Source organism: Spermophilus citellus, assembly GCF_964194105.1.
Source record: "Spermophilus citellus genome assembly, chromosome: 12".
Classification (NCBI taxonomy): Eukaryota; Metazoa; Chordata; class Mammalia; order Rodentia; family Sciuridae; genus Spermophilus; species Spermophilus citellus.
This window is the reverse complement of record NC_138198.1, coordinates 114,730,966-114,746,712: the sequence shown is the minus strand read 5'-3', so window position 1 is coordinate 114,746,712 and position 15,747 is coordinate 114,730,966. Positions and strand designations below refer to the sequence as shown.

Sequence of the window (15,747 nt, the reverse complement as noted above, 5' to 3'; positions counted from 1 at the left end):
TTACCTGTGTTCACCACCTCTTTTGTGACCATCTCTCAGCTTTTTTTTTTTTTTTTTTTAAAGATAGAGTGAGAGAGAGGGGGACAGAGAGAGAGAGAATTTTTAATATTTATTTATTTTTTCTTAGTTCTCGGCGAACACAACATCTTTGTTTGTATGTGGTGCTGAGGATCGAACCCGGGCCGCACGCACGCCAGGCGAGCGCGCTACCGCTTGAGCCACATCCCCAGCCCCATCTCTCAGCTTTGATAGGGTCCCACATTCCCAAGCTAGAATCCTGAAAACTACATTTCCCAGTTGCCCTTGCAGCTAGCCATGGGCATGTGATCTAGATCCCACCAATCAGACCACACTCCTTCTGGACTGATTTGGGAGTGACCCCCAAGGAGAGGTTTTCAGGGCTGGGGCACCTGGTGGCAGAGGCAGGAGGAGGAAGAACTGTGCACCCTGGCAGCTCTGCAAAGTGCTTCTGGCATCACCATCCCATCAACTGACCAAAGCGTAGGCTCAAGGCCTGAGCCCAGATTTCTGGCCTTTCCCATCTAATATTCATTCACAAATTCCTCCTTATTCACTTCAGCTACCCCAGATGGGTGCCAGGAACCACCAGACCTCACAGATAAGTGATGTCACTCCACTTACAAACAAGTTCAAGACAGTTCTCCTCATCAGGAAGAGCCTCTCTCAAATGAAGGGATTCTAGTGCTGACCTGGGCTGGGCAAATGGGAGTCCTCAAGGGTCAGGAGCTCTAGGGAGCTCTTTTGAGCTCCCAGCCTGATGTCACAGAGAAAACGTCGCACGGGGACGGGCGTCTGCTCTCTGGAGATGATGCAAGCAGTGACAGTCTAGATGGGGTTTTCCTAGCAAGGCTGCCACCTGTCTGGGAGCCTTGTCCTCCCTACCTGCAAGGCCACGGGTACAGAAAGCTTAGCCTGGTTCTGGAAGATGTTTTCATCTTTGGGTGTGTGCTGCCAGAGAGTGGACCCTCCCGAGGCTTACCCTCCATCAGCAGCTGCATGGGCTTCAGTTGACAAAACCCAGGATCAAGTTCTTGGGAAGAGAGGCCCAGGAGGACCCCGAGGTAGAGAACAGGGGCTGGAAGAGGAGATTTGTCTTCCCAGTTCCCCAGGCCTCACTTTGTAGAAGCTTTGAATCGACATAGTGTTAGAAGAAATGAGAAAGGACACGTCACCTCTTTGTGTTTCTTCGACAATCAAAACCAGAACAAGATAAATCTCTCTAAGGTTTCAAATGTGATTTTCCTAAATGAAGAAAGTAAACCTTTGTCAGGAAGCTTCTCAACCTGTTGATGTGCAAACACCCTGATAAAATGCAGCCCGGGAGCATCAGTGGCCTGCGGCAAAGGGAAGGCAAACTCTCCAGTTCCACTTAGCCTTTTGCTGACCAAATCTGGCGTGGGGGATGACCTCTCTAAGATTGGCAAGGAAGTTTTGAGGAAAAAAAACAACAAACCCCCAAACAAAAACAAAACCAGTGATACTTGGTAAACATGATGAACGGGAGGTTTAAAATGCCGCGCTGGGGAAAATCTGTGACTACGAACATTTGGATCCCAGCTCCACCTGCTGTGTGACCTGGGGAAAGTCACCTGCCCTCTCTAGACCTCTGTTGGCTCATTTAAATGAGAATGATCACTCTCAGCTTATAGGAGTAGGATGGGGAATGTGTCGATGACATCAACAACTTACCTGATAGGTAGTGATAAGGACTGACTAGAAGGGGCTTCCTAAGTGACAAGGAGGGCCAGCCAGCCGCCATCTCCAACCTAGCCCCGCAGCTGGCAATGAGAGAGAGACTGGTGAGATCCTGGAAAGGCCACTCCAAGGCCTCTGTAAGTGGCCTTCAGCTGCAGAGCTGACCATTCGGCCTGACTTAGTCAGCAAACTCAGAAGCACGCAATCGAGCTAGCTGTCCCGTTCATCATTGCCCCCTCTCCTCCCACTCGGACTTGAAATAAGAGAGCAACCTGCCCCTCAGACAAGGTGTTTAAGCTTTTATTGTGAATGATGACAGATCGGGGCCCTGGACCTAATCAACCAAGAGCCAAGATGGCAAAAGCTTCATTGGAAGACTCATTTGGGACAATCGTTTACAGCAAACAAGTTCAGACCAGAAGATGCTGCTGGGAAATCACGGACTCAGCCAAGGTTGAGAGATACGAGGATGGTTAGATGTTCTGCACAAAGGAGATCCTGCCGATCCAGCAGAGGTGACACTTGCGGAAGGCAGTCTCTCAGGGATTTTGTTTGGCTCCTCTGAGGCCATCGTCATTGTCCCTCAGCTGGGCATCCCTTCCTTCCTCTGGAGAGGCTGGAGCAGAGAGTCTGCCAACTGGAAAAACAGCAGAGTGAAGCAGACATATTATTAACCCTGAAGATAAATCCATTTGCAAGAAACCCTTGGCCTCACTGGGGAGCTCATTAGAAAACAAGATGAATTTTTGGGTCAGCCCGGCCTTTCTGGCTCGGAAATTCTGGGGAGAGGCATTGACCTGCCCGTGTGAGCCCTAGGGATGATGCAGTGTTTGAGCACCACAGTACCCCCAAGAGAGAAACTGACCTCCGCTTTTTGAATTGCTGTATTTGGGGAGGGGTCTTCTGTTGCATCTGCCTACCTTGTCCCTGCTGTGATTTCTCAGGCAATTGTAACCAGTGTTGGAAGTGAAAAGTGTAATCCCCAGGACTTGACTCCTAGGGTAGCAGCTGGTGGGGTAGGGGGGGGTGGGGACAGGCACTTTCATTCTTTCTTGGCTGACTTTGGCAAAGCCTGGTAACACCAATCAAAGCCAGTTTCCAAACTGCACCATCTCACGCTCCCAAACCTAGACTGTAACTGGTAGTCGTGGGGCACCCCGGGAAGGGGAGCTCAGTCGGGGTCTCTCCCAGCACTCTAAATGCAGTGTGGTTTGCTTGCTGCTGCTTCTTCTCAATTTAACTAAGACTCAAGAAAGAGAAGTTAGAATTTAAAAACACTTCTCTGGTCCCATAGCAGTGTTTACCCAATGAGATGAGAAACTAGAGCTCCTTCCCCTTCCCAAGGCTCCCCGGCAATTCAGATTCCCCAGCTTCCAGACGGGCCATTTGTTCCTAATAAAGACACTACTGCTATTCGGAGGCAAACGGTTACCTGCCCTGTGGCTCCACTGGAAAGCAGGTACTAATGAGCCCAGGGCTGGGTTCAATTCCCACACAGGCCAATTAGCTTTTCCTTCCTCCCAAGGGCTGCCAGGCTGCTGGAGATGAGATCATCCATCTTGCCATGCGAGCTGCTGTCCATGGGAGGAGTCAGAGACATTGGGGAAGAGACACAGATGTCCCCCATTGGCTCAAATATTGAACTGGGAGGACTGGCTCAAGGAGGGGAAAGGAAGAAGAGCCCTGTGGCTTGGCACCATCAGGGTGCCCCGGGACAGAGGCGGCTGGGTAAGGAGGAGCTGTGTTGGAGATGGGGGCTGCCTTCATTCTTCCTCCATAGAAACTGCCAGGACTGACAGTTATTCCTGATTGTATGCTGCCTGTTCTGTGTGCCGAGCTTCCTTTGAAGCATTACAAAGATTAAGAAAGAAAAGCTTCATCCTGTTCATACTGATTTGATGGGACAGTGAGAGGGGTCCCTTATAAGTGAGGACAAACTTGCACCTCTACTTCCTTTCCAGAAAAGCTTCTGGAGTCCCTCCCTCTACCCCTTCTTCATGTCCACTAAAAAGAAAAACCCAAGGCTACCGAAAACAGTGGCTTGGGACCCAATCACAGAGACCACCAAGGCTAACTAATACTGGCACCAGAAGTCAGCACCATCTACAGCCACACCCTGGAGCCGACCCCCACGCTGTCTGGCTTTATTAGAAATCATGGGGTAAAATTTCCACTGATTTCAGGATAGGATGAGAAGATTCGTGGGGAAAGTGCAGGCAAAAGGTTAAAGTTATCCTTGGAAATGGTGCCCATTTGCCCTAATCCAGAGTCAGTGCAGATTCCCACACATCTTCCTGAATTAAGTAAATGTCTTTGTCATCAAAACATAGGAAATGCTCTGGATGTCTACCTCCAGCTCCGGGAGAGTTGGCAGCAGGACTTGGTGCTTTATTTCTACGGCGGGAGAAGAGAGCATGTGTGGGTAGTTTTTAATTTTAAGCAAAGTCCTTCACCTTCTTAAGCTCCTGCTGCTAATTCTGGCTAAGTTATTAAGCTTCTCTCCAGCACCATGAGATATATGGATTTCTAATAGAATTATTCTCTTGGCACCCCTTCTTTTTGAATAAGATAATTGTAAGATGTTTTCAGTTTTCATAACAACACACTTTCATTGAGGCAGAATCTCCAAAGCAAAGGGGAGTGATAAACTGTCTTGGTCTCTGTTTTGTTTTTCACATTTCTGGAAAATATACCCAAAGCTTGGCACACAGGCTCTTGCCCTGGTTTCACCAGGGAAAGGCTATGCGACTGGTCTGCAGTCGCTATTTTTCAACCTGAGGTGGAATCAAATGGGATGGGTTTTCTAAACCTGTAAAAATAAAAGCAATGCATAAAAACAGAGAGCAAGGCCAGATTAGGCAAAAATTACCTTTTTTAGCTCACAATGGGAGAAGTCTCTCTCTCTCTCTCTCTCTCTCTCTCTCTCTCTCTCTCTCTCTCTCTCTCTTTTTGGTACCAGGGATTGAACCCAAGGTCGCTTAACTACTGAGCCACATCCCCAGCCCCCACCCCTTTTTATTATTTATTTTGAGTCAGACGGATCTCGACGAGTTGCTTAGGGCCTCACTAAGTTTCTGAGGCTAGCTTTGAACTCATGATCCTCCTGCCTCAGCCTCTGGAGCTGCTGGGATTATAGGTATGTGCTACCTACCAGGCTAGAAGTCCCTTTTGAAGCAGTCACTCCCTACCATTTCCCACTCCATGAATCCTATAATACTACCACTCAGAGACCTTTTTGGAGATTTTCTTTCACAATTGTCTTGGAAGCTTCTGAAATTTTTCTGAATATAGGAAAGTTTTGATCCTTGAAGGATTTGAATGTTTTCAAAAGATTTCAAAGATGTGAGCCAAGTTCGGAAAATAAGCAACTTGAACTAGAACTGTTGTTTGGTTCAACAAATGAGGCACTATAGATTGATAACATGGTGGGTGTGTTGGGGAGTAGTATTTTTCCAATGTACTGTGAAAGTCAGTCCATTTCAATGTTTGTAGAAATCGATTCTGAGGGTTTTGTGGTGTTTTTTTTTTTTTTAATTATTCTTCAAACAAATGAGAAGGCAAAGCACTTGACCAAGAAGTGGGGCATGGCTAGGTAGGGCTCGTAGCCAATCACAAGTTCTCAGAGCACTCAGCATGTGATCCTTCAGCAAAGAGGAGGGCTGATCACCTAACACCTATCACACAGATCTGTCAAGAGACTCACTCAGGGCTCTGTACAAAGTTGGCACTTGGCTCTGATTTGGTTGATTTAATCCAGATTTTCTTTCTGAACAAAAGCTACTATAAAGACTTTCTCTCCAGGTGCTTCGTGCAACAGATGAGCTTTTAGTTTGCATTTAGCATGAAAAATCCCCAGTAGAGGGAAGAGCAGTAGAACAGAAAGTCTCCCTCCAGAGAGGCTGACTAAGGCTTGGCAAAGCCAGCCAGAGCCTCTGCAAGGGGGCCATCAATCAAAGAGCTAATCACCATGAACGAGAGAAGCTGGGAGGTCTCCAGGCTCCATAAGTGAAAAGCAATATTATTTATTGCCAGAAACAGAGAGGAGCAAGGCCTTCTGCTGCATCCTGTATCCTGTGTATCTAAGATCAATAAGGACCGTTACCCGGAACATGGCCTGAACGACACACACTGTCTGGGGCTGACCAAGCACAGGCTCTTGTCCCAGGTTCACCAGTGCAAAGCTGTGTGATTAGGTCTGTTTCCACATCTCCAAAACAGAAAGCCTGAGGCTATATAGCTCAGTGGCAAAACACGTACTTAGCATGTGTGAGGCCCTGTGTTCAATTCCTATTACACCCCACCCCCACCAATATGAGAGAATAAAAGAATCTTCCTCCTAACACTGCTGTGAGCATTAAGTTGAAAAACTGGAGGTAAACTGTTTAGCCCAGTATTTGAACTATGGAGAACATTCAATAAACTAGCCATTGCTGTAATTGCAAATATTTTTACCTTTTCTTGTATATTTTGTGGAAATTTCATAAAAGTGATCATCATCTCATTTTCAGTTGTCTTGCTTTTGTCCCATAAAATTTATTCTCTGTTTTATTTACTGTCTTTGCATCTAAACATTGACCGTTTGGTATCACTATTTCCCCCATCCTCTATAACATTCCACGCAGGACAAATCAGTTGACTTCAGATATGTTCACCAAGTTTTGAAATATGAGGATAAAACCTGAACTCGATGATCTGGGAACCAATAGAAGAAATACTACTTTGCATATAAACAGGAATGCAAACAAAAACGCCCCCTTCTGAAAAACATCTAGGAAAAGGCTCTTTCTTCCATGGTACTTATCAAAAATAAACACATCTACAGACCCACAGGGATTTACTGGAATAGAGTCCATGGCCTCATTATCAAAATATTTTGGTAGGGCCATCAATGAGTAACTTCAAATAAACACAATTGCTAATAGAACTCCTAAAGGGAAGTTTTGAAACAACAACATTTTGATAGGACCATAGGAAAAATCATCTATTCTGGCAAAAATAAAAGACAGCATGGAAATTGTCCGCTATTTTGGTAAGCATATGTTGGTGTTGGCCTCGCAGAGTGGCTATTAAGACTTACATCATAAGCACTTTTGTGTTTCCCCTCTTTCTAACTCTTCTCAAATACCTTTCACCCCACTTCTCAAGTATGTTGGCCTCACCTACATCTTTCAAGTTGCTGCGTTCCTCTGAATCCCAAGTGGGTTGGCGATTGCCCAGGGGCTGGAGTTGAGGTGGCTGATGGCTTCTGTCCCCCTTATCCTGTATGAGGTCCAGCAAATTCCTTGCAGCCTCTTCCCACAGAGTGTGTTTCCTCAGGTGCTGCTTCAGGCCATCTCCCGGGGACACGTAGGGGAACTCTCCTGTGCTCTTTTTCCCCATTAAGTGCCCTGCACAAACAAAACCAGACCAGAATGCCACACATTTAACCAGCGGGAATGAATGGATAAGAAAGATTAAAAAAAAACAGTCATGTTTGTGCTGTTTCCTTCTAAATGCAGCGTAAATAGCATTTTATTTACTCTGACAGATTTTGCTCGGTGTTAAAAATGTGCAACAAGGTGGACAGAATTCAGAACTGTAACCCAGGAGTCCTGGTGTGGGAGTCAGTTTTCATCGCTGTGACCAAAATACCCTACAAGAACAACTTAGAAGAGTGAAGATGTATTTTAGCTCATGATTTCAGAGGTTAGTCCATAGTCTCAAGTTCTCGGCTCTAGTGCTCTAGAGTATCATGGCAGAAGGACAAGGCAGAGGGACACTGCTCTGGGCACACCCCAGTGACCTGCCTCCTCCAGGCACACCCCATCTGTCTGCAGTTACTACTGAGAGGTTCCAGCTCTCATAATTCAATCATTCCACCTCTGAACTTTCCTGCATTAACACAGGAGCTTTGGGGAGGACAAGTCACATCCAAGCCATAACATCTGGGTTTTTGTTCCATCATTTCTATGAACTAGCCAGGTGACCTCAGCCAAGTAGTTTAATATCCTGGTCTTCAATTTTCTCAGCTATAAACCTTATAGGGTGAACTAGATTAAACCTAAGGAACCCTCTAAATCTCAAATTCTATCATCAATTCTATGTGCACCAAATTCTATTCCCAACAGAAGAATGGGTTTTAAACATCTTCCTCAGCCAATTCTGAATTGCTTCTGAAAATAAAAGCCTTGGTATGTTTCTTTGTGTGATTAAAAGAAGAAGAAGAAAAGAAAAGTGTTGCTTTCCTCTTATCTTTAATACAAATGTACCAAAGGAATTTTTCACTTAAACTTTCTCAGAATTTTAGCTGAGATTGAATCTAGGAAACTTCACCTGGACATTATTAGTTAAGAGCGTGATGAAAAACAAGCTGGAAACAAGTTCTGACTAACACTTGGCAACCACATAAATGCAGGGTTTTCTCTTGGATGTCTGAGATGGTCAGTGAGTGTCTCTAAGTGGCCTCAGGGACATGCACCTGCTGTACAAATAAAGCCATCATTAAGGAGGCCAAAGTGCTAAAGACAGGGAAGGGGCTGGGGATGTGGCTCAAGCGGTAGCGCGCTCGCCTGGCATGCGTGCGGCCCGGGTTCGATCCTCAGCACCACATACCAGCAAGGATGTTGTGTCCGCCGAGAACTAAAAAATAAATATTAAAAAAAAAAAGACAGGGAATTTCACGTTTGCAAGTGAAGTTAACACAGGATAAGAAACACGCAGGGAATTCAGGGTCTGCAGTCTTAATACTTTAACCCATTGCTTCAGCTACACACATATGTTGTCTTCTTCTGCTTTCCCTCACCCCATCTCTCTGAAATTAGGCCTTTACCTCTTTGAAATTTTAACATCAATGAAAGTTTTTTTTTTTTTTAATTTAAAGTATATACTGTATAAAGTCCTTATGGTCCCAACATAGACTGGCATTAGAAGTATTCAAGACAAATATCATGGAAACAATATTTGAAAGACCTTCAGTCACTTAAAAGAGGCCCCTTCCCAGAGCACTGTCCACCAACAAAGAAGCCTCATTATAACTTCATCACTGTCATATATACTGCAACTGACAGTTTCCAGAATGTTTAAATGTGGATTATTTCATTTGATTCAGACCACAGTAGGTTTTACTGTTATATATTTGGTGAAAATGAGGCTTACCTGAGGTCACACAGATATTAGCAAAGGTCCCTAGGATTAAAGTCAGCTCAGAGTCCAAATTCCATTATATTGTTTCAAAGTGCCTTTTAACTTCCTAAAACTACAAGGTAGCAACACATCATTCCAGGGTCTGGAAAAAAGAGTAAGATCTGAAAAAAGCCTTCCAATTTTATAAAAAGGCACAGAGACTGTATATTAGTATATAATGGCTCATTATGTAAATGAGAAGAATTAATTCAATATAAGGGAGACTTCAAATGAGATTTTCTTTTTTTTTAAATTATTTATTTATTTAGTTGGTTTTTTTTTCGGCAGACACAACATCTTTGTTTGTATGTGGTACTGAGGATCAAACCCGGGCCGCACGCATGCCAGGCGAGCGTGCTATCGCTTGAGCCACATCCCCAGCCCCTCAAATGCGATTTTCAGTATAAGTCCTTGCTAAGTCACTTACAACAGGAGACTTCACATGATTTTAAGACCCTACTGAGATCAGTTTTCAAGCTGAAGCACTGGGATCCAGAATGCTTGGCTCTTCACTTATATGCGTGGCCAACTTGGTGCCTGGATATCCACTAAATAACCTTGCACTTGGCCATAACAGTGATTATGTTGAACAACTTCCCAGGAAGTTCTGATGCATCAGCTTCATTTATACAGAGGAAATTGAATCATGATGATTGGAAGGCAGGATTGGAACCCTGATGCTCCCCGTAATGACCTCAGTCCCTCTTGCCCTCCCTAATTGCCTATCATCTAGTCAGGATGCTGGAAATGAGGAAGGAGTTATTGGCTCTGAAACAGAGGGGTGATGGAGATATTATTTTTACAAACAAGAACTTTATTTTGTCATGGCCAAATAATTTTGTGGACTTTCTATAATGGGAGGATAAAGTCATCACTCATTCTGTGATCAATTTAACACAGATCCTGTGACGCTGGACTGAATTTCATGTGTGGTGGGTGTGTGATGTTTAGCTCCCCATCACTAGATCTACAAGCTGGTTATTAAGGAAAGCACACCATCTATAACATCCCAGGGAAGCATTCATTTCCTGGGTCCTATTGCACTTTTGTGCTGGCTACTGTCAACCAAATCATTGTCTCCATGGCAACATGGAGGATATGCCCACTTCTACCTCTCCTCCCATCATCATCTGTCACATGTCCATATCAAAATAATGGAGATCTCAGCATAGACAAAAGACAGGCATTTGCAAAACAAAACCTTGGTCAGAGAGACAGAGAGAAAAGAGCTTCTGTTCTTTTTTTTTTTTTTTTTTTTTTTTTTTTTTTTTTTTTTTTAAGAGAGAGTGAGAGAGGAGAGAGAGAGAGGGAGAGAGAATTTTTTTTAATATTTATTTTTTAGTTCTCGGCGGACACAACATCTTTGTTGGTATGTGGTGCTGAGGATCGAACCCGGGCCGCACTCATGCCAGGCGAGCGCGCTACCGCTTGAGCCACATCCCCAGCCCTCTTTTTTTTTTTTTTTTTTTAACAGCATATGAATGTTTATTTCAACAAGCTGAAGTTTTTTGAGTTTTGATGAGAGAAAATGTTTCATATGGTCCAATTTTGCAAATCTCTTATTATGGGACTATTATATATCAGATGCAGTGGTGTAGTAAAGTATTTTACAGGGAAGCAACTAAGATTAGGGCTAATTTTTCCAAGGCAACCCTTTTGACTCTAATTATTAAGCACCCAATATATCAAAGGATGCTTACAAATGGATACATCAGGTGCATTTACAATATTCTCTTGAGAGTTTATTATAAACCAGTCTCATAGGCCACAAGGAAAATAAAAGGACTATGTACAGCCTTACAGGAAACAGGCAAGGAGCTGAGGAGGACCAAGATGAGTCTAGGGCCTTGGTGGGCGCATTCCCGGGGGAGGGGGCCCTGTAAGGGAAACCAGACAATCCGGTGAGACTCCTGGAGCAACAGCATAACAAACAAACAGGTCTGTGGTAACATGGCCCTGGGGAATCGGGCCCACGCCTCTGTGGAGCTACTTCCATAACTCTGTGGCCAAGGGTCAAAGAAGGCCGCGCATCTCTGGGGGAGGAGGCCGCATTCCTGGAGGGGTCATGCCCATCGGGGTCCCTCGTCCAGGGGGAATCCCCATAGGAGGCCTCATACCAGGAGGTGGGCCCATCATGCCTGGAGGGGGTGCCCCTCGGCCCATAGGTGGTGGAGGACCCCCACGGCCTGGTGGGTACTGGGTTGGAGCTCCTGCAATACTGGCAGCGGCAGCAGCAGCAGCAGCAGCTGCAACAGTGCCTCTTCCTTGTGGGGTCATCACCTGTTGGGATGGCCCACCAACCCCACGGACTGGTCCAGCAAGACCTGCAGGAGCCTGGGGCATAGGAACACCAGCTGGGATTCCTCTGCCAGCAGCCCTGCCAATTCCTGGGCCCCCAGCAGCTCCAGCAAGTGGCACTCGAGCAATGCCAGTATCTTTGGGAGGGGGTCCTTCTACTGTCATCGAGACCAGGTTCTCGCCTCGAAGCAGCACCAGACCAAGGACTCGCTTCTCTTCCCTTTCTGCTTGTTTGGAGTTCTTTGGCTTGATCTTCCTGAACTCATCACAATCACAGAGGATCAAATTCATATGCTTGTCAAAAACCTTGAAGGTGCCAATGAAGATCCGGCCATCTTGCAGGATGCATCTCATCCTGTAGTCGATGTGTTGCAGCATCTTGCTGCTCTTGCCCACAGTCATGGTGGCGGTTCTGATGGCTCCAATTCCCGCCTAGACACCCACCAACAACCAGATTCCCGCCATCGTCGCTCTTCTGTTCTTTTTAATCATTTAAAGAAACCACTAATAGACAAGTCTGAATTTCCTTGAAGTCAAAATTTGAAAATTATCCTAACTTAAGAAAATATATACATCAACATGTAGATTAAAGTATTGAGTACTTCTAAGAAGTAGTTTTTCTGGAGTTTTTGTGTTTTGCTTTTGTGGGGCTGGGATTGAATCCTGGCTCTTGTGCATGCTAAGTGCTCTACCATGAGCTACACCCCCCAGTCCTGGAGCCACACTTTAAATCCCCCAGTTTCTGAGTCAGCACTGCAGTGTCAAGCCACTTTGCAGCTTCAGAGTGGTGCTTTCCAATTCCACCTTCTGGGATAAGCATCACATCAAAGAGCCAACACTAAGAACATTGCATGGAAGCATTGAGAATAGTGTGTGTTGACACACATTTTCATTGCACAAACATTCCCATGGACATCCAGCCACAGAGGAGCATGCTACATTTTCTAGCTGTCATCTCCTTTCCTGTTGCTACACTCTGCTTTTGTCAGGTGGAAGGAGCAAATCAGTTAACAGGCCTGCAAATGGAAGCTGACAGCTTCCTTGTAGACAGCAATATGTGTCTTTAGTTTTGCACTAATTAAAACTAAACTGTGTGTCTTTGTGATTGGAGAGGATTGGCCTTGGTTTGGGATAACTGAAAGCTAAACTTGAAACTTAACATCATTTGTCCCTGCCAACGCTTCTTATTCCAACATTGGTATGTGTACACACAACAAACTTTTAAAATATATAATGTAATTTTAGGCTGAAATTTATATTATTCTTGACCTCCTTCTTCCCTTGCTCTTCCTCACACCCTGTACAAACAGGGGGAAGATAAAAGGGTACATTTAATAATAAATTTCAAAGTGGCATTTGGGGTTGCTGCTGGTCTGTGTACTTTGGGGTTACCACTAGGAAGGGTGAATAAATGCAGACACCCTAAGTACCTGGGGACAGTCATGTTGCAGAACTGCAGCAAAACAGGTTGGGCCTGGCTTGCACCAGAAATAATGACCATGCTCCCCAGTTAACTCTGTTCTCCTACTTTGGGCCTGCAAGGCTTACCTCATAGTAAGTCCTGTTAGTATAAAAATACAGTTGAGGAAAACAGGTTGGAAATCCTGAAGGCTCACTCCACCTTTCCTCCTCCTGAATGGTGGCTATACCAGACAATGGCCACTGGACTTAAGCTCCCAGAGACCCTTGTTAAGAATTACTAATTCTAAATTTGGGTTCTTTGACCCCTTGTGAGTGTCCTTCATTCTGGAAGTGCAGGGCTTCTCAGCCTCACCCAGGCCAACTTCTCCTGGGTTCCACCGGGTCCTTGGAGATCACAAATCCTCTCAACCCTGGGGGGAGGATGATACTAATAGCAGCCACAAAAATTGCTCTGGGCAATCCCGGGCTCTCTTTCCTCTGACAAAACCAAAGGCAACACAGAGGCCCAGGAAACCAGTTCCAGCCTCACTGCCCCTTCCCCCAAATTCCTCCTCTTCGTGGCAGGAGGTTGATATTCGAATTAATAAGTACTTTTTCAACACACTGTTTCCGGTCCTAAGTGGTTGACTAAGGAAATAGTGCGTGTCTCTCTGTGTCTCTGTCTCACACACACCATCTCTTTAGAGATGGGCCGACTCCCAGGTTGAGGTTGGTGCAGTGAGCTCCGGTGGGGTACGTCTGGGGATGTTGAACCCCTTGCATTTGCAAGAGGCTATGCTTAGTGAGGCCCAAAGGCCCGCGGGTGATGGGTGATGGCGAAGCTGGCGGCGGCTGCCTACTACCACTTGTCCTGGGTGTGCCCTCGGCAGACCCCTGACCTGGCAGGCGCCCTCCCGCCCGGCTCCGCCCGCCACCAGGCAGTCTCTTCCGCCTTGCTTCCGGGGAATCAGGACCTGGGAATCACCACGCCGGTGTCGGAGAGCAGGAGGTTGGCAGAGGAGATGGGAAAGACGCTAAGGCAGAGGGCGAAGTCGTGCGTTTAGATAGACAGAGACTGAGAAAGAGCGGGGGCTCCAGGAACAGAGAGGCTAGGGTGAACGCTAAGAGCACGCGCGATTCCTGTAGCGCGGAGCCCGCCGGCTGGAAAGAAAGAGGGTGGGCAAAAGGCGGGGTGGGGGGATAGTATCTGTAAAGGAAAGAGCAGGACCCAGACAACTCAGGAGAGCCACAAACAGTATACATTCAGGCACTGTTGATTTGGAACCCGGGGCGGGAGCGCTGCGTCCCTGGACCCCACACCTGTGGCTTTGCGAGGCGCAACCTCGCAGCAGGGGCTCCAGCCCAAGCTCGTAAGAGTCGTAGCCTGGACCTGGCTAGACCTAGGCTCAGAGACACGATCGCGACACCTCGCTCCCCAAAGTTGTTCCAGGAGAGACCCATGCCAGAGCGGGTTGAGATTAGGTGAAAAAAAAAAAAAAAAGTAGTGTCGGATTTGTGCGGAGGGATGATGAGCTGAAGCGTAGGGTTGGGATTTTTGGAGAGCTGCGCGCTGGCTTCTGCGCCCTGAGGAGGAAGCGGGTGCGCACCCAGAGAGCGAGCGGGAAAGGATTCAGGGACCAGTCTGCGGTTAGTTAGAGACCCAGTCTTCCCGGGACGGGGAAAGGTGGGGTGGAGTTTGGGAGATCGGGGTCGGTGTTTTAGTAGAAGGGTCGGAGCAAGCCCAAGCCCCACAGCCCGTCCGCGAAAAAGCTGAGATGCGGAGACAGGTCTCCTCGGGCTGGCTGATCCCTCCAGGGACAAGAGCGCGCGGCTCTTGCGGCCAGGACACTCACCCACCGCCCAGTGATTGCCGCGCGGGTACATCTTGGCCAGCACGGTCCCTTCGCCCACCGGCACCGGGGCTGCTGGCCCCAGGGGCGCCTGGCAGAGGACTAGCGCCAACAGGACGAATGGGAGCTCGGGGCCGCCCATGATGCCGGCGGGAAGCCCTGGTATCGCAGCCGCGAGGCTAGGCGAGGCCGGGCGGAGAGTGCGCTGCCCCCGGCGGAGCAGCGAAGGAGGACTGGACCTCCGAGGAGCTCCCGCCGCTGCCGCCCGCGCCACTGCTGCAGCCTCCACTAGGGCCCCGACTTTATATGGAAGCCGGGCGGAGGGGGGGCTGGGGGGTTCTTCCACCACCGACCAGAGCGCTCTGACGTCTCCCTATCGCGAGCCGGGGCGCCCGGACTCCTGGCCCGGAAAACCATCCATCTCCCCTCGAGTGATAAAGAGGCTGAGCGTACAGTGCCCCCTCTCCCTTCCCCTCCTAGCCGCGCCCGCCTTCCCCACTCCGGATTAGGTCCGCCCATCCTCGACGCCAGCACAATTTCGTGAACTGCCCCCTGTCTGACCTCACCGGTCTCCCGCTTTTACTGAGCTCGCATCCAGCAAGGGGTAGAGAGCAGCGACCGGCAGCCTGATCTCAGAGGTAGAAGGGTGAGCACGGAGGATGGACGTTTTGTGACTGGGCAGTGCTGAAAGTGTTGGAACCGTGATTGCAGAGTACTCCTGATGTTCCAGACCCTTCCCTTCCAGGGACAACCTCCCCGCAGTCCCAGTCTTAGACCTCCGGGCTGGCCTCCCTCCCGCAGATCTCCGCTCCGCTCCGCCCCGCCACCAGCACTCGGTGCCTCCCTCCACCGCGGCTTTCCCCGGCGCACCTGCCCACTCACACCGCGAGGTGGAGGACGGAACGCAAGACCCGCTTTGAGAACAGCGAGAACGCTAGTTGGACTAAACACAGGGCCCCTTCCATAAGCACACTTCTTCCATATAATAGAGAAGGAAACTGCTCTTATGCTGATTTCCCTAGGCTGCGCCGGCGGGAGAGCTCCAACTGTCCCTCAGCTGCTACTGCCGTAGGAACAGGTCTCTAGAGGTGCTCAGCCTCCCTCTGCTCTTTCTGTGCTCTGGTCTAAAGACCGTTCACCCGCCCTATTCCTGAACAGTTAAATGCCTTGAATGTGAAAGGGGCTCGCGCCATAGCAATGGGACAATAAATAGAAGCTGGTAGGATGCTGTTGCCCACGATTTGGCCGCCAGAGCTGCTCGTGTGGTTGTGCTTGTCATAGATGAGGGCTAGTCCTCACCAAGGGCTGGTGACTTGCCTCC

The 15,747-nt window shown here is 47.8% G+C and overlaps 2 protein-coding genes across 3 annotated transcripts; both read right to left on the bottom strand.

Moving 5' to 3' along the window:
• Positions 1 to 2,038: 2,038 nt before the first annotated feature.
• Positions 2,039 to 14,699, bottom strand: GRP (gastrin releasing peptide). Of its 2 annotated transcripts, none has more exons than XM_081263216.1 (3): positions 14,430 to 14,699; positions 6,876 to 7,103; positions 2,039 to 2,353 (listed from the first exon to the last, which is right to left on the bottom strand). In XM_081263216.1, exons 1-3 carry the CDS (start codon positions 14,566 to 14,568, stop codon positions 2,256 to 2,258), a joined length of 465 nt encoding a protein of 154 aa, XP_081119342.1. In that variant the 5' UTR covers positions 14,569 to 14,699; the 3' UTR covers positions 2,039 to 2,255. The 2 variants fall into 2 exon arrangements, with proteins under 2 accessions (XP_081119342.1, XP_081119343.1); XM_081263217.1 differs by having other exon boundaries at positions 6,880 to 7,103.
• LOC308631748 (small nuclear ribonucleoprotein-associated protein B-like) lies at positions 10,776 to 11,603 on the bottom strand. The gene has a single exon (XM_081263215.1). The coding sequence runs from the start codon at positions 11,575 to 11,577 to the stop codon at positions 10,891 to 10,893; it is 687 nt and encodes a 228-aa protein (XP_081119341.1). The 5' UTR covers positions 11,578 to 11,603; the 3' UTR covers positions 10,776 to 10,890.
• Positions 14,700 to 15,747: the final 1,048 nt, after the last annotated feature.

What these genes read in the sequence shown, in the direction of transcription:
- LOC308631748 (XM_081263215.1), bottom strand. Translation starts at nt 11,577, where the DNA reads ATGACTGTGGGCAAGAGCAGCAAGATGCTGCAACACATCGACTACAGG.
- GRP (XM_081263216.1), bottom strand. Translation starts at nt 14,568, where the DNA reads ATGGGCGGCCCCGAGCTCCCATTCGTCCTGTTGGCGCTAGTCCTCTGC. An exon ending in CGGCAATCACTGGGCGGTGG is followed by an intron (nt 7,104 to 14,429) that starts GTGAGTGTCCTG and finishes TTGTTTGTGCAG; the next exon opens with GGCACTTAATGGGGAAAAAG. An exon ending in CAGCAACTTGAAAGATGTAG is followed by an intron (nt 2,354 to 6,875) that starts GTGAGGCCAACA and finishes CTGTTTTTCCAG; the next exon opens with TTGGCAGACTCTCTGCTCCA.